At 38.5% G+C, this 22,977-nt stretch overlaps 1 protein-coding gene across 4 annotated transcripts; it reads right to left on the reverse strand.

Annotated features, from left to right (window-relative positions):
- Positions 1–1,799: 1,799 nt before the first annotated feature.
- Positions 1,800–22,206, reverse strand: LOC121660156 (inter-alpha-trypsin inhibitor heavy chain H3-like). 4 transcript variants are annotated; one of them, XM_042019251.1, is made up of 22 exons: positions 22,101–22,206; positions 17,937–17,960; positions 16,622–16,788; positions 15,523–15,627; positions 14,935–15,097; positions 14,120–14,230; positions 13,527–13,652; positions 12,984–13,100; positions 12,047–12,215; positions 11,598–11,723; positions 11,170–11,351; positions 9,990–10,175; positions 9,539–9,678; positions 8,990–9,144; positions 7,189–7,194; positions 6,407–6,430; positions 5,480–5,530; positions 5,009–5,122; positions 4,233–4,437; positions 2,955–3,127; positions 2,361–2,472; positions 1,800–2,260 (listed from the first exon to the last, which is right to left on the reverse strand). In XM_042019251.1, the coding sequence occupies exons 1-22, from the start codon at positions 22,188–22,190 to the stop codon at positions 2,131–2,133; spliced, it is 2,676 nt and encodes an 891-aa protein (XP_041875185.1). In that variant the 5' UTR covers positions 22,191–22,206; the 3' UTR covers positions 1,800–2,130. The 4 variants fall into 4 exon arrangements, with proteins under 4 accessions (XP_041875185.1, XP_041875175.1, XP_041875204.1 ...); XM_042019241.1 differs by having other exon boundaries at positions 6,407–6,433; XM_042019270.1 differs by lacking the exon at positions 16,622–16,788 and having other exon boundaries at positions 6,407–6,433.
- Positions 22,207–22,977: the final 771 nt, after the last annotated feature.

The raw sequence follows: 22,977 nt of genomic DNA on the forward strand, positions 1-22,977 counted from the left end.
GGAGCCATGCCACTCTTCTTCACTTGAATTGTGTCTTAATTTGTTGTTTAGTGACTCCCCTCCGGTGCTTTCCACGCTACAAAGTGAGTTCTGGTGGGTTTCTGATTTCCTCTGTTCCTTTCCCTTGCTCCCAAGCTGAAGGCAGATGCAGTAATGAATATTTGGCATTCTGTAATTTCTAATTCCAATGCAAAATAGTGTCAGTGTATATGTAACAGGTCTACACATATCTCACAGGATATATCCCCACACTTCTCTTTTAACCAGCACTGTAGCCATCAGCAGGAGGAGTAAATGTTTTATCTACCTGTGAACACCTGTCTGCTGTTTTTCTCTGCCCTCCCTGTTACCTTTAGCTACATTTGCTATTATCTCCTACCTTGCAGGAATCTTGGAGCACTTATTGAACACGAGCCATGTAAAAGCAGACCAGAGCCCCTGAGAGCAACTCGTGGCTCCCAATTCAGTCACAGACAAGACTTCTGCCAGCTCCAGAGATTTGCCTCATCCCCATAAATCAAACAGGAAAGTTCTGTCTGGCCCAGGATTGCCTTGCTCCCAAACTCTGCCAGCCAGCATAGGTCAAGGTCCACTGCTCTGCTTTATTGTGTCAATGGAGCAAGTGAGGACAGGACCAGCCCTGATGGGCAGTGCCACAGCTCCTGTTTTAGGATCCAAAATGGATCATTGCTTTATTTCATTCTATTCCATCTAATTAATTCTCTTACAATAAAAATTTAGAACCATGTAAACTTAACCTTATTCGTTTCAATGTTCTGGTCTTCTCTCACTCCTTCCTGTGGCTTTCCCTGCCTCCCCCATTTTTCAGTCACTTATTACCTTCTGTAGAAATTACTGTTTTCATTCACCAATTCTGTCTGGATTTAGCAGGCAAAGATCTGCAGCCACTGTGACACCCTCTCCCCTCACCTATTTTTTTTCTTCTACAAAACTGTTGCTTTCAGTAAAGGATTTTGCTCCTCAAAAAGGCCTGTATCTCCCGTAAATTTAAAGTAAGTATTTTTTTCCTCAATTTTTTTCCTCTTTGATTATTCTGATGCATTTTTCTTCACCTCTATCCTTGCCCTTTTAATTTAACCCATCACATCTTATACCATCTGTTTCTCCCACTACGTTCCCCTTTTCTCTGTGTGTGCATTCTAGTTTTCCACAAAATTACTTCCCTTGTCCTACTACTGTTGAGGAAATTTCTACTTTGCCATTTGAGACCATAACTGCCTTTTTGTGGCTGATTTGATTAAAAAAAGTCTTGAAGTAAATAAGAAATATGGGGAGGATAGAACATGTTTTTGTTGGTTGGGTTTTTTGCTTTAGAAGTAATTTCTTTTACTGCAATTTCTTGCAGTAAAAAATGAATATATAAATAAATGGGGCACTTGCCCTGGATGTGCTCATAAATTCTTTTATGGGAACAGAAGGAAGGGTCTTACTCAAGAAAGAAACAGTCCAAAAGAGCTATCATTACTTAAATGTGAGTGCTGCTTGCAACTGTGGTATTTCATTAATTTATCAAGATTCAGACATTCAAAAGTTAGGCTCAAATTAAAATGCTAAAATACAGAAGTCCCGGATGCCAACAGTCACCTCCTGTGCTGGCAGCAGCCCTCAGCACTGCACAGTCAAGAGGTCAGGTGGTTCCAAGTACCACGGGATTATCCCAAAATCTGGGCTGAGCTGTCAGATGTCCCCTTGTGCTCAATTTCAAAACACATGTGGCACCCTGGGCTTTGTGAAACTGGAATGAGAACATTGAAATGTCAGAATAACAGAACCAGGCACTGAGTACTGATGCTTTTATTTAATCAATCCTGATGCCCAATTATTGATTAAAAATTGGGTAGGGGGTTTCTGTTATGTTTTACAAAGTAACATTTTAAGTCAGAATTTTAAACCTAATAAGGAGGACATTTCAGAGGATGAGGGATCTTGCACTTCAGATTGAATCAAATACACAATAAAACTCTCCATGAGAATCCATCATCCCTCAAGGACCGTTGTCCTTGCTAAACACGGTATGCTTATATGCTTTGAATAGTTTTTATATGTTGAAAATACTGTTCTTTCAGACAAATATTGCCTGCCTGTGAATTTGGAGGAAGTTGTAGATGCTTAAAAGAGACTGGAAACAATATAATCTGTGTGAACACCATCTATCAGCCCAGCTCCATTGTCATGCACAAACCAGCAAGGAATATCAACCCCGTGTTTAGGATCTCTTCTGTAGTCCTTCTGCCAGCCCCTGCAAGGGAAAACACAGCCATGGGAATACTGAGGTAGGAACTGCACCTGGACAAGGCAATCTTGCCTAAGTCTTTGCTAAGGACTTCATAATTTTGTACCTTGTTACTATCAGTTCATTGTTTTTAACAATCATTGTGGCATCTGGTTTCTTGGGATCAGACCCAGGATGAATTTCAAGTATGGTGAAATCAATGGGCTGGAAAAACTGTCCTAGAATGAGAAGCCAAAATTATCATTTCAGGCATTAAAACAGAAGCAAATCAAGCAGAAATCCCAGGATTTCTACATTCCTGTGCTGGTTTCCATGTGCCTTCGGGGTTTTGATTGGATAAGCAAACAACAAGTTACAGGTATGGCTGAACATATGCCTATGTATTATTGGTATTATTTTCTCTTTATAACCCAGAATTGTATCCACATCATCTGGGTGTAAATTCCAGCTTCTGAGTGCACAGAACAATTACAGCCTTTTCTAGATATCCTTCAAGGTATCTTCACTTGGTGTCTTGTCTAGTCCATTGTATTTATTACATGTTTTCCAAGTCCTCAGCTTTTTAAAAATCAAACAATGCATGTGTTGATCTCTGAAATTTCTGTGTGTGATTATCCTCAGCACAAGTACAATATTCTGTCTATAAATTATGTAGCCTCATAAGGAAAGACCAGCAGAGAAACACTAAACAAAGTCATACCTAATAATCCATGGGTCTGTTCAGACAGTTTATCACTTTTCAATGTATAGAGTCCTAGGAAATCTTGGTGGAGAGGATGTTTCTTCCACACTTGGTGCAAAACAACAACAAATGAGACGCCACTGCCCATTGAGAGCACCAGATTTTTTTTTCTGTTAATTATCAAAGTTAAACTGAGGAAAAAAGAAAAACATGACTGAGAGTGTTGTGTTAACCAGAGTTAACAACAACAGGAAGAAATGGGAGAAGACAAAACATGTCCAAGAAACAAATGTGGCTTTATAAACTGCTCGGTGTTTTTTAAAAGAGAGGGTTTCCTGCCTAGTTTGGTCCATGGAGTCTCTCTGTGTGTCACAGACAGTCACAGAATCATATTAAATGACACTGGAAAAGGCTATGGGGCCTTTCAACTTTTCAGTAAGATGTTTTTTGCAAAACCTGTTCTTTAACAGTATAACTAGTCACAGATAGGTTTGTGATATGTAGATACAGCACCTCGTGCTCAGTGATACAAATTCTATTGATTAAACCATCACTTCCTTGCCTGGATGCTACATGACAATTTTTCCTTTAGTTTTTCAGAGAAGTCAACTCCCAAACTGCCTATTTTAGTGCCTGGGTAGAGAAGATTTGCTTCTGATTGTGTTAGTGATATCATCCACGCATTTATCACAATAAAAAAAGCATGTGTATGAATGACAGTTTGCTCTTTCTGCTGCACTGCCAGGCCTTGAGAAAGCAGGAATTTTATTCTACACAATGAAATGTAAAGGAGGAAGAGACAATGTTGCCTGTTCCTTTTATAAACCTTCTGCACGGGTATAAATGATTCTGTAATAGATCCCATGAGAAATATACCTGCTGACAAGAAAAAAATATCAATTCTGTAACTGCCACAAGTTCCATTTTTTAAATGGAGATTTTTTTAATGGGACATTATTATGCCTTTGAAAGATTACACACTATGTCTGAAGTTACTCCTTAAGTATTTGCAAGACACTGCTACATTAAGCACAATACCAAATCTAATTTTACCTTAGTCACAGTAGTAGAAAATCAGGGGGAAATCTTCATTTACTTATTCCAAGCAGAGGAATTTGTGAATAATTCAGCAGTTACACAACAAAGTAGAGAGCAGAATCCAGCAGGGCTTGAATCAATTTCTTTTGTAGATTCACACAACAAATCTTAGAAGTATATTATTGATCAACATTTTAAAATATTTTCAGAAGACTAGAAAGTAATACAAGAACCTGATACCCTTTCTGTAAGTCTTACCCTGCTTGTTTCAAGGTGACTGAGTCCAGCCAGGTGAAAGCTGTTGTTTCATCACCATTCTGAATTGTGATTGTCTCAGGAGTTACTGTCAGCTTGAAATCCAGGTGCTTATTTGCTATGCCAAGTTTTCCAAAATATGAGTTTTGGATCTTTGCATCACTATTTGCTCTCTTATCACCAATAAGTTCTCCATTGACTGTGATGCCTAATACAGAAATGAAACAAGTATTGTTTTATAGACAGGACCTGATCAACCAATGTCAAGGAGTGTCTTGAAAATTTAAGAACAACAACTTAAGAAATATTAGTTGAAAAATATACAAGAATTACTTGTGCATGTTTGTACCAAAGTAAAATGAAGTTCTGGGGGTTGTTCTGTGAATTTCCACAAAGCCAACCATCATTTTGTTGAGAAAAGTTGCATTTCTCCCAGAGCACGGAGTGTGTGTGATGGGCACAGAGAGTCTGGGTGACATCAGCCTCTCTTTACCAGATATTCCACGAATTGGCAGCCTAAGGATTATTTTATTGCTTCTACTACAACTCACTGAGAAAAATTACTACTCTCAACCCTCACAGTGGTTTTCAAACTAAGTTTAAACGTTCATTTTGCTCCAAGAAGTGAAAACAGTCATGGTAATGATACCCTCTCATAGCTACAGGACCTCCTGCTAACTTTGCTGGGAAAAAAAGCTTATGCATTATAAAGAGAGAAATAGCCTTTAAACATATTTTGTTAGAAGTATTCTGTATTTTAAAAAAAGTTAAAGACTCACCTGTAACTGGGTCATTTATTAAATTTAGGATCATACCAGGGTTTTCATTGATATTGAAACAAATGGCATCTTTTTTTTGTGGCACTGATATAATGAAGTGTGGATCTCCATCAACTGTAAAGGCAAATCGCTGGTGTCTGTATAGTGATACACAGGGTCAGAGCTCCACAAGAGCATTTAATATTGCTTAATATTATAACTAAATATAAATTACTTAATAGGAAACAGGCAGTTATCAACATAAAAACCTACTGATGGGAAGGTGGACTGAGAAAGTGACCACATATAATTTCAATTACTTGATCTTTAAAAGACATTGAGAGATGCTTAAAGCAAATCAAAATACTTGCCCCTTAAAAATGAAAAATGGCTGCTTTTATGGAATTATTGAAAATATTCATAAGAACTGTGTAATTTAGCCTTAAAAACCCTCTTCTGTTCTCCTAGACAAACACTACTCAAACTACTCACCACTAGTATACCATGTGGGTTGTGGTGCATGTGTGTGATATAGTGGTGAAGCTGCAAAAGGAAAGAAAGTTGTTAGAAAAACACACACCAAAATGGAAAATTGCATGGTCTGTATAAGATGTCAAGGAGTTAATATGCTAGGTAAATCACTAATTGCATCCTAGTTTTTAAAGCATGTAGTCTATGGAACGACAGTGTGTGTGCTGCTTTTGAATCAAAAAAAGCTTCAGGATAGAGACAGATTTCACTTGTAGTCTAAATTGCTCTGAGGGTTTCCATATAGCCCAAGCAATCTATCTGTAGGACACAAATATTTCAGACTTGAGGATTAAGCTTGCAACAAAGAAATGCAGCATCATCCATTGAAAACTTCTGACTTTTTTACTTTTTTTCTCCCTGCCCCCCCCAGAATGAATTTAAGTCTTTTCAGTGAAGACTTGAAAAAATTAGACAGAGACAGAGAGAGAGACTGTTACTAATCTCCAGAGCAAAAACATAAATCTAACTCTCCCATTTCCAGGATTGCCCAGCCAGCAATTTGGTGAATCAGTTACTGTCTCTTGAATAAAACAGATGCTTTTTGTACCAGTGACTGAACATGTTAATTTAGCCAGAGATGCTGACATCATAGTCCCGTGCTTTATATAATTCCAAAGGAAATGCAAAGTGAAGTCCATCCCCTGTTCTTGGGAAACAGCTTTCAGGAAAAAATGGTGGTTTGATGAGCAGGCATTTACTCCTTATAAACTATGTAGCTGAAACTTTGTCACCTCGTATTGTTCAACCTTTAAGTGTGTTTTCAGCAGTGAGCAGAATTTGGTAGTATTTATTGAAGTGCAGTTCTACTGCCAGAAAAGGTGTCTCTGCATCTGGTAATTTCAGTTGACAGATCCTGCTCCATTCAGAAACTAAAATTAAATTACTTACCCACCAAAGGACCTGTGAACATCCCTGCTTGAATGAAACAAAATGTTATTTTAGAGGCTACAAAGAACAAAACCCAATCTCACCCACTTCCTTCCTTCCGCCAAAACCAACCCAAAAAATCCTGTATTTATGTATAAATTTCTAAATATTACAAAGTAAAAATTTAGTCAAAACAGTTTATTTAATAGTGCTACACAGCAGCAGTCTTGAAGGGGCTAAAAGCACACCCTGCTTTACAGCAAAAATGTTACTTCTCCAAGAGCATGGGGTTTGTTCTGTATGAGACTGGGAAAACTTGCTCATCCCTGATCCCTCTGTGCCACCTTGTTTGAAACTGTACTTCTGGCAGGTAAGAATTGCCCACCTGCTTCCACATTGTTCTAGTCTTCTGCTCTTTCTACATCTGAAATTCCATCAGGGTGTCCGAAGACAGGGCTTCATGCTTTAGAAGTGGCAATCATGGCATGAATGAAGACATCTCTGTATGAGATTGCTACACACAGGTACCTGCAAGTCCCCAGTGCCAGCCCTGGAGAGCAACTTACTTGTACTGGGCCTGAATTCCATGGTGGTGGGATGGTGCAATCATCAGAGACAGGAACTGAACTGAAAGCACTATTTACAAACTTATCCATCTGAGAAGTTGTATATCTATTTATAACACGATCTTGATTAATTCCTTAAGAACTTTATGAAAATCTTGCATCCTAGATCAAATAAGTAATGTCGAAAATCCATCTCTATTAAAAATACTGAGTAAATTTAATAAGAAATGTACATACCTTCAGCTGTTACCACGGGCAGGTGAGAAGTAAAAGGAAGAAAAATAGAAATTTACAGTTTCAGTTATACAATTAAACAGGAAGGATTCTTATTAAAACATTGTAAAAAAAACCCAAAACTGTTTGACAATTCAACCAGCTATCTCCAGTATTTTTCAATGCTATTTCTTCCCAATGATACAACCCAGTATTTGTAGATCAAACAGAAATGTACTCAAAGTAAAAAGCTGTTATGTGGGGCAGCAGAACCACAATTTATTATGTATGGGACAAGAGCTCTATTTGGAATTGTTTTATTGTTGTGCCATACCTATACTGAAAAATGTTCATTATTGGTTTTACTATTTTGTGGTTTTCCAGGCATTTGGGTGATTCTATTAATACTGACTGGATGATTCAGTAAATTGATTCGTGAATTGAGAATTCAGGGTGAGTAAAATTATTTTCTTTTCTTATACAGGAGCAATGCTTTGAGTATTTTCTCCTACTACTGCTCTATACTGTCTATATACAGAGAGGATTTCCTTGGAAAGAGGTTCAGAAAAGAGCCTTCGTACTACAAGTACCTAGAAAGGGAAAGCAAAGAACTGAAGATGACTGAGTAGATGCCACTTCTGTCAGATGTTTGGGGGTTTCCATCTTAGGGAGGCCAGCTGCAAACTTTAAAGTCATTATGCTGTGTAGTGACTTGAATGTTAAATTAATCATGAAGCAGTTTTATGCCAGCATTCCATTATGAGCGTTATGAAAAATAATGCAAAAATTTATCAGCAGAATGCCTGAAGAATTATTCAGAGTTGAAGGGCACTTAACAATTCACTGGTTTCAGGACTTACTGCAGCTGAAAAAAATCTCACTGATCTCCAGTATCTGTTATTCTAAAATGCCTTAAGTTCCTATGCCACAATCAGGAGATTAGAAAGTTTTTCATCCAGAAGGCAGCAGAGAGCCCACACAGAGCCTGCAAGGAACTTTTAGGGGCTCTAAGCAAAACTTTGGGGAAAAAATAAAGGATGTTGATAGAAGAGACTGGAAAGCCTCTGTCAGACCTGTAGGATGAGGGTGGCTCAAACAATACATGGAGGTGAAGTTAGGGTGGCTTGGGGGCACACTGAGCAGAGAGCATTGCCCTGCTTGGCCAAAGGGGAAGAGTATTTGTTACACAGGGTTTAAACAGAGAGGCTGAACTGCAGGAAAGGACAATGTTTCACTGAAGAAGGAGTTCATAATTAGCCTAAATATCAGAGGAGTTGAAAACAAATTGTGTGCTTTCAATATATTTGCTTCTCTTTCTGCAATATGTATTACTATTGTAATATATTTTACATATGTAATCTCAAACTTTTTACAACCTGATACATCCTGCCTGAGGAAGAGCTCATGCAAATTTTCCCTTTTCATATGGAAAGAGGTTACTACATCTACCCCCTAGGCTCAAGTATGTAGAAAAATAAAGGAGAAAGTGATGGGAAGTCATCTGAATATAGCTGGATTACTAGATTAGAAATGCTTCTTGGTTTCCAGGGTCTTTTTTCTGTAACAGTTTTTATATTTAGTTTAAAATACATTTATTTTAAATTTATAGTACTTTGCCCATATGATTTAATAATGAAGGATGGTTTGATGAAATGAGCTTTACAATGAGAAGTAATTTTGCATTAACCACACATGTGCCAGGCTTGGAAAGTAAATTTTTCAGATCCATATTTAAAACTGTACCCACATGAAAGCCTTTCTTTAGGGGAACATCAAAGGAACTCTTGGCTTCTCAAATACAGTACAATTGTGAAGATGTCTATACCTTCAGTGGGTTTATCAGCAATCCCTTCTTCATTATCATTTTCTTCTGGTTTTGTTACCACCATGGATGTCAGTGGTGTTACAAACTTGTACTTTAGTGAGAGAGCCAGGGCTTGAGCTGTAAGGTTTTCCTTTTCTTCTCCTGTAGCTGTAATGCTGAATACAGGAAGAGACTCCCAGCATCAGTGATTGCTGAATTACTCACCAAATTTCAGATCACATATTTTATTTTAAAGTGAAGTCATGTCTCTGCAGGTAATTTATCAGTATCTTTGTTACAGTCTAGGAGCACTTCTGATTCTAGTGGCTATCCAAATGAAAGGCAAAACTGTGCTTTATACTTGGAATAATTTTAAATTGTTTCATTTGCAACCTGAAACAGGAATACTGAGGCTAGGGAGGAGAATAGGTTGGTGGATTTCCCTCGCTGATTTTTGTTTTCCCATTGGCAGCTCAGTGGGATGTGAATGCCAGCTTCACGTCTTGGAAGCTGCAGGAGTCAGAGGGTGTAAGGGGTTCAGAGCTAAGGTGTTATTCCAGATATAATTACCGTTTTTCCAAGAGTTGTTCAATGGTAAGATAAGCCCAGAGCCTTTCAATGTACTCTCCAAATATGTATTGTTGTTCTTGGAAAGCCTGAGCTGTTTGCTCCGCACCTTGCTGTGTAGTGTATGACAGGGCGTTGTCAGCCTGTTGGGAGTAAGAGTATTCTCTGTATCATAAGTAGCCAGGGACTGTCAGAACTTCCCAAAAATTAAGACCTTCAAACCTGAAAATCTTATGAAATTGAAAACCAGTCTGGTTCTACACACTTGCCCAGGAAATTGCCAGTGTTGTATGAGGAATTTTGTCCCATTGTTTCTGGAAAGTTTACAGGCGTACACTACAGAACATAACCTGGTTCCCACATTCACATGGCATTTTTGTTCATCAGAATGGAGGTAAAAGATACATGCAGAGATTTTGTGTATCTTACATAAGCCAAAGAAATCCATACTTACACCTTCACCTCTTACATCTACAGACAAATGGTTTTGGTTGCTGTCTACAAAGCGCCCAGCCACCACAATCTCAGACCCATCATAGAAATGCTTAAAGCTGTTAGTAGTTAGGTCTGATATTTCATTTTCTGGGTAGTTTAACTCCACATCTATGAGCATGGGATTTGACACCTCATCATAAAACCCCTGTAGGATTAAAAAAAAAAAAAAGAAACCTTAAACCATCATTGTTTCTTTAATTCGTGGGTAGATCTGTAACCAGAAACATCCTGCTATTTCAGCAATCAAAACTAAAAGTGTAATTTATAAGAAATATATAGAAATTTGGTTAAATCTCAGAGTGCAAGGCCTAGAAATCTACAAATAATGGAAATGAGAAAGGACATACAAACTCTTCAATCTTGCTAAGAGAGAGGAAAAATATTTGAGAATAACATTCTGTGGATGATGAATTCTATCATTATAAATCAAGAGGGATCCCAAGCTTCCTGTTATTTGATAGAAATAATTTTCTAGATCTCTTCTCTGCAGAGACTGACATGACAACATAATCAAAGGAGACTGGGTATTTGATTTTAGCAGAGCTTGCAAAGAAATCCAATATCTATTCCTTTGGTGAATTCTTTGAATGGCTGCTATTGGAACGTGAGAAGTAAAAAAAGTCAACCCTGTATGGCCTATACCTGTTTCCATGTCTTATACAACTCTAAAATGCCTCAGGAGCGTGGTAAGATACACCTGCTTGCAGTAAGTTTCTAAAGAAAGAATATCTAGAGCTTTATGATCTGTTACCCCTCTTGTCCGTTGACTTGACATTAACCACATGATCTGTGAGGTGCAGGAGATACAATGATTGCAGCAATACCACCAGAGTGTCCTTCAGAACTGTGACTTGTGTCACCCTATGCCAAGTTTTGAACTCCCTGCCATAGCCCCCAGTATCTCCCTTTTACTGTCCTTGCACTTCCTGCTTATATAAGGGAAGGGGAAAATTACATGCCAGTAAAGGTCCCTTCCAACTCAAACGATTCTATGATTTTAATACTCTGATCACAGCAGACTCTGGAGTATCCCAGTATCAGATTACACACAGGGATTTTGATTATTTGAAAATAAGAATGTATGTATAGTTATCTGACCTAATGTATCTCTGATCTCATGTAAGCGGTAATTACTACACCTGAAGCTGCAAAGCTGCATCAGAGTCAGGATAAATCCGACGGGCCAATCCTTTATTCTCCAGTGCCATCCTCTCCAAGAAGCCATAGTCGACACCACTGCCAAAACCAAGATTGTATAAGGTGTATTTGCCATCAATGGCCTTCTTTACTGCTTTCTCAATCTCCTGAGTATTTGATACACCTGCATCAAACCAGGAAATGTTTGAGTTGTTTTCAAAAATAGATTAAATTAACACGAAATCAAATATGACTTGTCATGTTCATATTTCTTAGGAGACGTTACTGAAAACTTGATTTAGTACTATGATGCTAGTATAGCAGCATTTAAATCATGAAAATATCCAGAAGTCAAAGATGAAGGCCAATTTTAACTAGCATTTTTTGTTAGTTAATGAACTCTCTATTATTCCATCCAACACAAACTTACCTACGTTTGGATGGCCATCTGTTAACATGATAATTATAGAAGCGCTTCTCCTGGGCACAAGGTTTTCTTCGTGAGCAGCATTCAGAATATCAATCCCTCTCATCAAACCACCATGTAAATTTGTCACTATGAGGTAGACATAGAAATTTGGGTTCAGCAAAGGCTGTCAAAATAAAGGTCCATTTTTCACTGGGGTGTGAAGAGATTTATTTCATTACAGTAAGAAAATGAAGGATTTGGATTTACAAGCAGGGGGATGTCTAGATAGAAAAGTACCTGGACTCTGGAAACATAAAGAGAAATAGATGTCGTGTTCTGAGTACAATTGAACTTGAGGAGTGCCTCATCAGCAATCTGAAACCCCAACAAACTGTAGCATTGTGTTCACAGAATCAATCAATAAATTAACTCACACAATGACCTATTGGCAAGGCCAGTCAAGTACTTACTGCCTTGAACAGAAATGCGCTGAACAAACTTCCTTGCCTCATCCAAATTCTCAGGAGTGGCCTTGATTAATGTTTCTTTCCAGGTAGATATTTCACTATCAAATAATATGAAATTGAAGAAGTCATCTTCTTTAATGTCATCTAGAATTTTTAGCAGTGCTTCTTTTGTCTATAAGACAAAGACATTTAAATATATGATTCAACGTTTAACAGAATAGGTGCTTACAGATTTTACATTATTAATCTCTCAGCATTGGGCTATTTTTTACTACTACACAGTATATATAGTATATATGCAAAAATTCTGAGCTTGTTCTGTTCCTTCCAGTCCCTGTGTCTATTACAGAGTAACTCTAGGGAAGTCAGTCAGCTGCAATAACATCTGGTAAATCTTTGTAGCTGAGATGAAAATCAGGTTTCCCATCACGGTTGGTTGCTTACACTGAGATAAGCTGGGATGGCAAATGGGTAGCAACAGGTTAGTGGAGAAGCTCATAAACAAGCATGCCTGGATATGTTGATACAGCACCAAAACCTGAAAATTCTGAGCATTAGCTCAGTCGTAACTCTGAAAAGAGCTGCTGCATCCCAGATACAGAATGAGCAGAGAAAATGCACATAATCTGTATGTACAGCTTTGTTTGGAACTGTCAAGTACACATGACAACACTCTCTGGAAATGCTGAAATTTAGAGTTTTGAACTAATGACATTTCTAAGTAAATATGGCCTAAATGTACAGATTTTTATTCTGCAGTAACACTGCAGACTAATACATATGGTACTGGGCATTAGAGAGGTCACACCATCAAGCCACTTGGTACAGTTTAAGCAGCACATGTGCACTGTAAGGTGTCGTGTCCCTTCCAGCACCATCCCCCTCCCAGCACTTTGTTCCAGCTCTTTCACTGGAACTCTATCCTAATGTAATAACTCACCTGTTCAATTTCTCTTCCATACATTGAGCCACTAGTATCCAATACAAAAATAATATTCTTGGACAACTTTGGAAGATTTGTTGGTGCAAAGAAGTGTACAAAGTAGCCATTGACAATCTGGAAAAGAAAATGTTAAAAAAACCCCCACACCACCACGAAAAACTTTGGTATATTACAAAGGTAAAACAGATAAAGGAGGTATTACCCTCATTTAATGTCTAGCCTCTGAGTGGTCTAAAAGGTTTTAATGGCCCTGACCAGTCTCACCTCTGTCCATGGGCCCAGGAGTGTCATATAAGTGCAAGACTGGGCCTTTAGTCCCTGCCTGAGCTACAGTGTCAGAACATCTGTCTCCAGCTGTATCACAGCCATACCTCTTCCTATCCATGGACTCCACTGGTTTGGATCCCACCCTGAAGACTGACTTCCTGCTCACACTCAGCTCCCTGTCCCTTAGGAAACAGCTGGCCCTCACTGCTCCCTAACTTTTACTGTGTGAGTTAAACTGTTCAACAGTTCAGAATTTCAAGTTGTTAGATTTACCTGCAAATTATCTGGAGTTGTTCTCTTCACATCATATTTTACCATAAAATCCCCATCCAAGACAGACTGTGAGCAATTTGCACAGGTTCGCTGCTGATCAAGGGTTGGCTTGAAAGAGATATGACCCTGAAAAGAAAAGCCTTCCTTAGATCTCAACCTTAATAGATGAAAATCTTCTAAAGAACACATCTGCATTTTTTTAAAGCTGATAAATTTATATTCACAGACCTAAGAATAATCTGTTTTATCGGGTTGGCTACTAGTTTTTATGTATCCATATGTATTTAGAAATTTATTGGTGGTAATTGATACATGAAGGCTGCTATCTAGGGCTTTTTCCATATGCTTACTTCCCCATCTGCCTGGGGTCAGCTCTTCACTCTGAATGACAGCTTTGATAAGGCTGTTGTATGTTTTAGGAATTCTACCATCCCCAGACAAGGGAAAACTTCTTGTTACTGATTCAGTTCTTCTGTAAGAGATATAGTCTTACTATATCCAGGTTTCTACTCGCTGCCATTGCTAGCAAGGACATTATTATTTCAGAATTATAACCATAATAACTAAATCATGGAATGCAGTAGTAAATGTACCTTTTTTCCTGAAAAAGTTTTTTTAATGGTATTTTGCAGCTCATTGGTGATGAATGTTCCTTCTGCTTCCAGCTCAGTGATACCCTGGGGCTCAAAGATATCTACTTCAATCTGAAATATTAATTGAAAATTTATTGTCATTGATTAAACCACAATACATCAACTCAGCCATTTACAGGAGGATCAGCAACTACAGACAGGAAAGAGGGATTTTCATAAAAGCAAAAGATATTTACTTTTGTGATTCATAATGTCAGTCCAAACCTACACTTGTGTGGACACATCTTCAGCCAAACAGGCCTTTTCATACACAGAAGTTAAAAGTAAAGCTAGAAATACATAAACTTTAAGAGAAATATAACTTGTTGAAAAGCTAGATACTGGTATTCTATCAAGGCAGATAGGAGTGATCAAAGACCAGTTTTAGCACACAAAAGCTGCAGTATTCCAGAATGTGATATATGCATCACTATGATTGAAAGATGATGTTGGCTCACGGTGGTGTGAGAAAGCTGGAGTTTATGCTATAAAGGCATATACAATTACTCCAAGGCATTGTAATAGCTTTTTCAGGTTTTCATACAAGATTTCTTTTGGAATGCTCAGTAGATGAGCAAATTTGTCAGGTTTACAAGTAAAAACCTGCATTAAAGCATGCTGGTGAGGACTCCCCATGGGACTCTTGAGAAATATTATCATGGCCTTTAGCTCACCTGTGAACCAATGGGAATGAACATGGTACTCCACTTTCAACAGATACACAGAATTCCATCATCTCTTAAATTACAGTCAAATTTGATCAGTTTGCCATTTACCTCAAAATCTTTGACAAGCTGCTTTGGTTTTACTTTGATGAACATTTCATATTTTCCAAACTGTCGCTTCAGCAGTTCCTCGTATGTGAGTTCAAAAGTGACTTTACTGGCTGCTTTAATGTTGACTGAGACAGTGAATTTTTCTGTTTTTCTTCCTGAAGCTCTGTATTTAAGTGGGTAGGAAAAAAAAATCTTTATCCTCTTTCACAGTATTTATTGTTGGTGGCATATGATTTTCAAAAAAAGTAAAACAAAGATGAGAATTTTGATCTACTGCTAAAAGTCATCAATCAATACTCAAAATCATACTCAATCTGTAGAATTTATTCAAATTTCCCAGTGAGCTTAATCCCAGGAATAGGTCACACAAAGTCAGTGAAAGTTGCAGGAACAGCCTTTCCATAGTTGCAGACAGTGCCTGTGTAGTCAGAGGCCGTACACCGTATTTATGACCTGTGCTACAGCAACTATAACTTAATGATTGTTCTTTGGTCCCATATGTCAGCAATGTGCCAGAACACAGCATTTCCAATCTCACAGTCTGCTATGGCATGGTGGTGTGGAAGCCACACAAGACATGATCCTTACTTGACAAGACCAGCAGTCTGTCCTCTTGAAACAGCCTTCTCATATTGCTTTTTTGCAGCTTCTTTCTCCTTTATAGTTCCAGGATAGGTGACACCATCAATTGTCCTGCAGATGAAAAAGTCTTAGTTTAGCTGAATGCTACTACAGGAATTCTCCCTTTATTGATTGGTTTGCTAATAACCACTTTCACAGACCTGCTATTGCCGAGATTTGAGCCCTTTCACTGAAGCCAGGCTCCTCAGAGAATTTAGCTGGAATGAAGAGCTCTGTGCTCAGTATCATAAAAGAATCTAAACCAATTTTTACTTTGAATTAGATCAAACCTGGGCTATAGCAACACGATTTACACCTGCCATATTCCTACACTTCAGCAGCTTCACCACCTCATCTATTGGCAAACCAGCTCTCTGGATGTGACTCATCTCAGATATTATCTACAGAGGAGCATTTCATCCTTGAACTCCTTAGATGACTAAGCAGCCATTTCTCCTCACCTCATTCTAGAACAGAAGTTCTAATGTACATTATGAGTGGTCGTGGCCTAAAGCTACTGCTTCTCTTCACTGGGAATAAAGCAGGCACAGTGTCATTAGCAGAGATGGATTAACTGAATCAAACCTCATCATGGTGGAGGACTGCATATGATTGCAACTACAGGTACAAATGTAAAGGAATAATTCTACTTCCTGCCTTTCATTCAAATATGATATTTAAATGAAAAGATAAATTAAGCTATACTGCCATCAGGGAAATTAAGTAGTGGAAATTCCCTGGTTTGATAACACCAGAGTAAGTAAGTGGTATTTCTGAAAAGGTGGATGAATCTGCAGGAAAGGTCCCCCATTCCCTAAGGTTCCCTTCTATTCATGATGATGAATAGAAACAATTGAAAATTAGTCATCTTTTCTGTAGATGTACCAATGTTTGCCTTTCTCCACATATCTTGCATGTTAAGTTAATAGTACCAGAAAATTACCCAGGAGGCATTTAGAAATGTACTCAAATGGCAAAGTAAAAATGAACATTTGGGTTCAGTTTCTCCCAGTTGAATTAGCACAGATTTTCAGTCTTCTTTAACAATACTGTAAAGATTACACACATGCTGAAGTTGGTAATGAAGGCTGTCTTAGGGAGTTCAACATCAAAGAAGACTTCTTTGGACACATTTCCACGATTGACAGCTCGACTGGTGATGACATTGTGGGCAAATCGGGAAGTTACTTTACTATCAATTTTCATGCTATAGATTTCTATCCCATTGACAATCTGTAGATTGAGAAATGCAAAAGACAAAAAGAACACTAGCTGTTACACTGATGTATGTGTTAATCAGTCATAATCATATTTTTAAAAAGAAACAACAGCAGGACACTGATCACTCCAAAGCAAAAAAAGAAAAAAGAAAAAAAAGAAAGACCTAATATAAGAACTGGAGCACAGCTGTGGTTCATTGGATATCTATTTCACTGACATGATAGTGCTATTCCACAAGTTATACCTATAGACTCTTCAAAAAAATACCACCACCACAGCAAAAATATTGCCATTATAAGAACAGGTTTTTTTCTCTACTTGAGAGAGTGACTTTTTATGGTTATTCAAAGAGCACAAGTGTTTACTGCTGCCTCACTGTATTAGTGACTGTAGTTATCAGAGGCGTGGATGACTCCTAGAGCAGGGATGTAAGTAATCCTCTTGTTTAAAAATAGACCAAATGCCTCCAAATTCTATTTTATGTTATTCTCAACTTCCTCCCAACAACTGGAGATCAGTATTTTTTAAACAAGGAGATGGGCAAGGCAATACTTATTTTTGTTGAATGCTCAGGTATAAGGTTGCTGGAGACTAAGTGACAGCACGGGTAACAACAGATGTGACCCATTAGGAACTGCACAACAAGGTCTGCTTCTTGCAGCAAAACCAGCACTGGAAAGAACCTTGGAGTTTTTAAGATGGGCCTGATCTCTGGCTGATTGATTAAGAAGGTCCCCAAACAATCAAAGCATTTAAGCATTGCTGAAGGGCAATCCAGGTCAAGTGGAATCAGCCTCAGAGATGAGGTCTCCTGCCTTCCTTAGCAGTAACTGCAACATAAAAGTAAAAACAAAACCAACATAGAATGCATGTCTGTTAGAGATACAGAACAAGTTAGGTATTTATTCAAATACAACAAGATTAAAAATCATTTGTTCATTCTCTTTCCTTGCCCAGGAGCTTCCACCAGAGCTTGGAAAGGAACTGTCTAATTAGTCCTACTGCCTAAAACAGCAGCTCTGGGCTGTTTCCCCTGTCACACACACTCAGAAATATCCATTTGCTCAGACTGGACTCACAGAAACATTTTGTAAACACAGTAACAATATTCTTGTCCCTATAAAATCTTGGTAGCCTGGACAGAACCAAGACTTACTCACCAAGTCATTATCAGCATTTCGCTTCTGTAAAGAGAAAAAAAGAGAGAAAATCATGACTTAGGTTGGAAAGCTGCATTTAGAAATAAATCTCTTAGCACCTCTGTAGTTGTCACAAGTCAAAAGAATTTGTCCAGGAGAAGGAAGGCTTGAGAAAGATCTTCATTAATAAACTGAAGTAAATTTGAGGGAAGAACAAGCAAGGCATCTGAGGCAGGTTGTAGTTATTTTGCTCATGGCATTCCCAGCTTTGGTGAACCTTTTGGTTTTCATTTGATGTTAGGGTACCTTAAATACTGTGAATTTGAAAGGTAAATTAAACTTCGAATGTTGCTCATTTTGTATTTTGCTCATGTGACACAAAAAGTGTCTTCTTCCAGCTGAAAATAAACATGGACCTTTGAAATGTGAGGGAGAATGAGAGGAAAAGAGGCTCAACTACTCAGTGCCATTCATAATTAAATGTCATTGAGACTAAAGAACACACTGAAATCTGCTTAATAGGCCTTCCTTGAGTATAGGTTGGCTGTATGGTGACCTCAAGTAAAACCAAAATATCTTGTCCTCATAGTGACATCCTTTTCTTGGGAATTCCTGTATCTGTGTCCTGTAGTACATATTTTTAAACTTATTCTCCTTTGGAATTAAAAAAAACAGGTTTTATCAAAGCATAAAAACCCAGTTTGCACATTTTTTTTCCAGTCACACACATCCAAACTATCAGGCAGATGCACCCTTACATTTTTTCAGACTCTAAATTTTTCCTATTTCAGCCCAGCAGCCTCTTACCCTAACATGACTAGGTCGGAAGGTAATTCGGCAGGATTACAGAGAGGAGAGGCTGTCAGTACAAAGAGCTGCATGGAGGAAAGGGGGGGGAAATAAGTAGTTAAAATGGTTTTTTTCCATATTTGCTCCCAGAGTAGGTGCAAATATCAGAAGCTGTACAACAATATCATGTACTCTGTTCTGAAAGAGAGGACAGGCATTAAACAAACTTCCTGAGTACTGTTAAAATAACAGCTTGTGTAACTCAATTCCCATCAGCTCAGCTGCAAACACCTTATCTCGTTTGGCTTCAAGAGCCTCCGGGGTCACATTTTGTGGAATCCTGTTTACCCACTCCACCAAATACAGGGGTAAGGACACAATAAATCAGATACACATCTCAAGTACATTTAAGGCTTTCAGTACCTTTCACAGTTAGGAGTTTTACAAGTTGGAAACACAAACACAGAAGGTTATTTTTTGTTTATTTTGGGGTTCTTCTCAAGACACTATTAAATCTGTGGTAATGCAAGGTTTGAGGAAGGAGGCTTCTCTGCTGCTGTAAGAGTCTGGCAAAAAAAAATCTGTGTACGTTTCTTTAGGTTCATCTTTCAAACTGTTATTGCCATCCAGATGATTTCTGTGTGTCCATCTCTCCTGTTTCACAAGCATATGTGGATTCCTTTAATGCCTGTATAGAGTGTGCACCAACTCAAATCCAACTTTTCCAATACTGGAATTATCTTTTCTGTATCCATACTGTCATTACAGCTGGTAATTTCCCCTTACAAATCACAAACTGAGGTATGGGAAATGAAAAGACGGAAGTCCATGAAATGTCTGTTTGTTTGGTACAAACTTTTCTGTACAGTGGAATTACCAGGCAGTTTATACAAAATACAAACAAACAAACACCCTAAACCTATAAAAATGTGTATATCTACAAATTCTGCAATTCTGACTACTGCTTCCAAATTGAAAGATACTGTACCCCATCTAAGTTTTACAGAATTGCTGTTGTGCACATTCTTTATCAGAATTATGGGTTCAACAGTAGTTTTGAAGGAGTTCTATTTTGATTCTGTAAATATTTTGAGGGGTACTCTGCAATTTCCATTGAAACTACAGAAAAATCTCTCTGTGAAAGGCATTACTCACTTTGTACTTGGGCTGATCTTCAATCATACTCAATCCAGCTGGACATCACCCAGCTACCTGCTCTAGCTGACCCTGGTTTGCACAGGGGAGGGGATTACGTGACTCTTAAGTCTGTGATTTTGTTCTGGAGTTTTTCTTTTTTAATGATTCACTTGGGTGTAACTTGAGCCATCATTAACATCAAGGTCATTTTAAACAATGTGAATAGAAAGCAACAGTGTGCCAATCAAAATGATTATGCAATTCTAGACCAAAATGAGAATTAACATCCTCTACCCTGGATAATTGTTACTTGATAAAATGTTTCTGTATTATTTTCACATACTTGCCAGGTGCACCAATTGTTATAATTTATTTTTTTTTTAGTTGTGTAACAGCAACAAACTCTTCTTTTGTTTGATACTGTTTTGCTGTGGCAACAGAAAAGAATAGAGGTGCAAAAAATCTATGGAAATTAGAGAGGAAAAGAGAAATTTGAACTCTCAAGAAAACAGGGAGGGAAAAGAGGACTGCATTACTGTATTTGCTGAAAGAAGCCCTGATTGTACAACTTGGGAAACTAAACCACAGCATGACTTAAAGACTCAGCAAAGACTGTACTGTTAACTTGAAGTTACCTCTGGGAATTCCCAACACTGAACAAGGTATTTACATATATCCCTAAGTGCTACATAGGAAAAACAAGGCATGAAAATTATCTCTGAATCTACAGCAACACTGAAGATTTCACACCCCAAGTGATGCTAATTGGGTGCCACGGAAAAGAGCCCATAATGCAGCTCAGATGTGCAAAGCAAACCTCCCTGTGAGCTATGCAGGAGCCTCACTGCTGCCAAAATGAGAGGACCATAAAGGCAAGGCTGTGCCATTGCTACCTGTGCTTTGCATGCTCTGGAGTTCTACAGGGCGTTTTTAATCCAGAAAAAACCTTCCCAGCCTCAGTAGCTGCGTGCATAGGAACAAGGTGTGCCGGCACACACAGGGAATTATGATGCGGATTTTTGTTCCATTTTCAGCAGAATTGGGTCTGCCAACTGTGTCTGCCTGGCTGTGGCTCTACAAGCAGCTTTGACAGCTTGAAGGTCATCAGCCAGCCAGAATTCCAGCCACGCTTCACCACTCTCCACTGGATACTGCTTGCTCAAAGGGGCCAAGACACGGGTGGGCATCGAGACCTTCATCCTACAGAGCAACCTCCTCCATTTCAATCAAATACATTTGCATAAAGTACAGAACCAAACGGGGAGAATCAACTGACTTTTCCACAGTGCTCTGCATGTATGGATGGAACATTGCACAGAGCTTTGGCAGTTTTCCATTTAGAAAGGCTTTAGCGTTGCAAGACGTACGGAGAACAACAGGCACTATGGTAGGAGGAAAAAGCTCCATTATATCTGGGCTACATAATGGTTAAATAATAAGAATCCCTGGCATTTCCAGTTTGCAGCATTAAATCTCAAGTTGACTTTTAAAAGTTAGACATGTTACTATCCTGATTTTCAAAGAAAAATTCTTGGCAAAGATCATAACCTAATCAACAGCAATCAACTGTAAATTGCTTTGTCCTGTTCTACCCAGTAACTCAAAATGCTCCCTAAAGAGACTTGCTCTCTGTAATTTTTCAGAGTGCATAACCACTGAGAGAGAGGAAAATAATATATTGAGGCGAGGAGTAGTGGCCAGCAATTTAACCAAAGAAAATTAGGCAAAACATCAGGCAGCATTGCCTTACTCAGAGATCCAGTCAAAACCAGAATGGCCCCTTTGAGAGATGTATCTCATGTTGTGCTAACATGCAAATCTTTTGAGAAAAATCCTACCATGACAATTGGATAGTAGGCATTTATCTTGATGCCATGTTACATCTCTGTTTTCTGCTTCTTAGAGCCATCTTTTCGCTGGCATTGCTAAACAGGTGCCAAAGTCAGTTCCCTGGCAGCACTGATTGCTTTACACATTTAAATACTTTACTAAAACATGCCACCATTATGTGGTGATGACAGGGAATACAAAGGAAAGGGATGTTTCTAAAAAGAGAGAGAGAAGAACTTCAGAGCTGATTGAAAACTGAGGCTGATTAGAGGTCCCAGTCTGAGTTTCAGCTTTGATCCTGTGTCCAGTGGTACCAGAGAACACAAAGCTCCTGCTACCAGCATTGCACGAACTCTCTGATAAATGCTGATAAACTGCAAGAAATTAATCTCTGAGGAGCGGGAGCCCCATACATGGTTGATTACTTACCTTGATGTTTCTGACATGTGTTAGCAAAAAGTCTGAGGATGCAAAGGCGGGAATCAATACTAAAATACAAAGCAATAGATTGTTTTCCATTTTGGAAAACAAGTGAGGGTCCAATTGGAATGATATGCATAAATATCTAAAGCTTTGTTTACCAAATGTTAATAAATAACCCAATGAGAGAAGTGGGATTAAGCATTAGGCATTTGGGAAAAATCAGATGCTGAAATTTGAATTAGTATAATCTACAGAATACTGTAAGAAAAGTTAAAGAATTTACAGAATATTTCAGCAATGTCTCTTCTATGTAATAGCTCCAAACAGAAATTCACAGCCATTTCTGTACTGGCAACTGAGATTAATCTCCACCCCAGACTCACTTTTTCCCCAAATGAAAACTGTCACCTTTCTGATACTTCCTTAAAGGCTTTCCCTGGCTCAAATTTACTGCATCTATAACAGAGCTTGCAATCTGTGAAAGCCATTTAAGCTGCATTTCAAAAGTACCCCTGTAATCCTCCATGTCACTCACGTACCCGATTTAGGTATCGTTGTTTGACATGTATCCTGTCTAGTCTAGCAACTTCCCATTACATGGGTTCCTATTCATCTTCACCTGGCTGAAACCAGGTCCAAGCTCCCAGGTCTTGCATCTTGCACACTCAGTGCGCACCCAGCCTGCAGGTGCAGAGCCATTTTCCTGTGTATGTTATCTTGACAGTGTTCATTCTCTCTTAAACTTTTTAGTTGGTTCAGTTCACCCGTTAATGAAACACAGACCTTGAGGACTAGGGCTTAAATGCTCAGTGATAAGAAAACATTCTATTTTCTGGTTTTCCTGCAGTCAGTGTTATGAGGTGCTCAGGCACGGGAGGGACAC

This window comes from Corvus kubaryi, unplaced genomic scaffold (genome assembly GCF_017639235.1).
Source record: "Corvus kubaryi isolate FWS band 111438036 unplaced genomic scaffold, C.kubaryi_AGA036_p1.0 124, whole genome shotgun sequence".
NCBI lineage: Eukaryota > Metazoa > Chordata > Aves > Passeriformes > Corvidae > Corvus > Corvus kubaryi.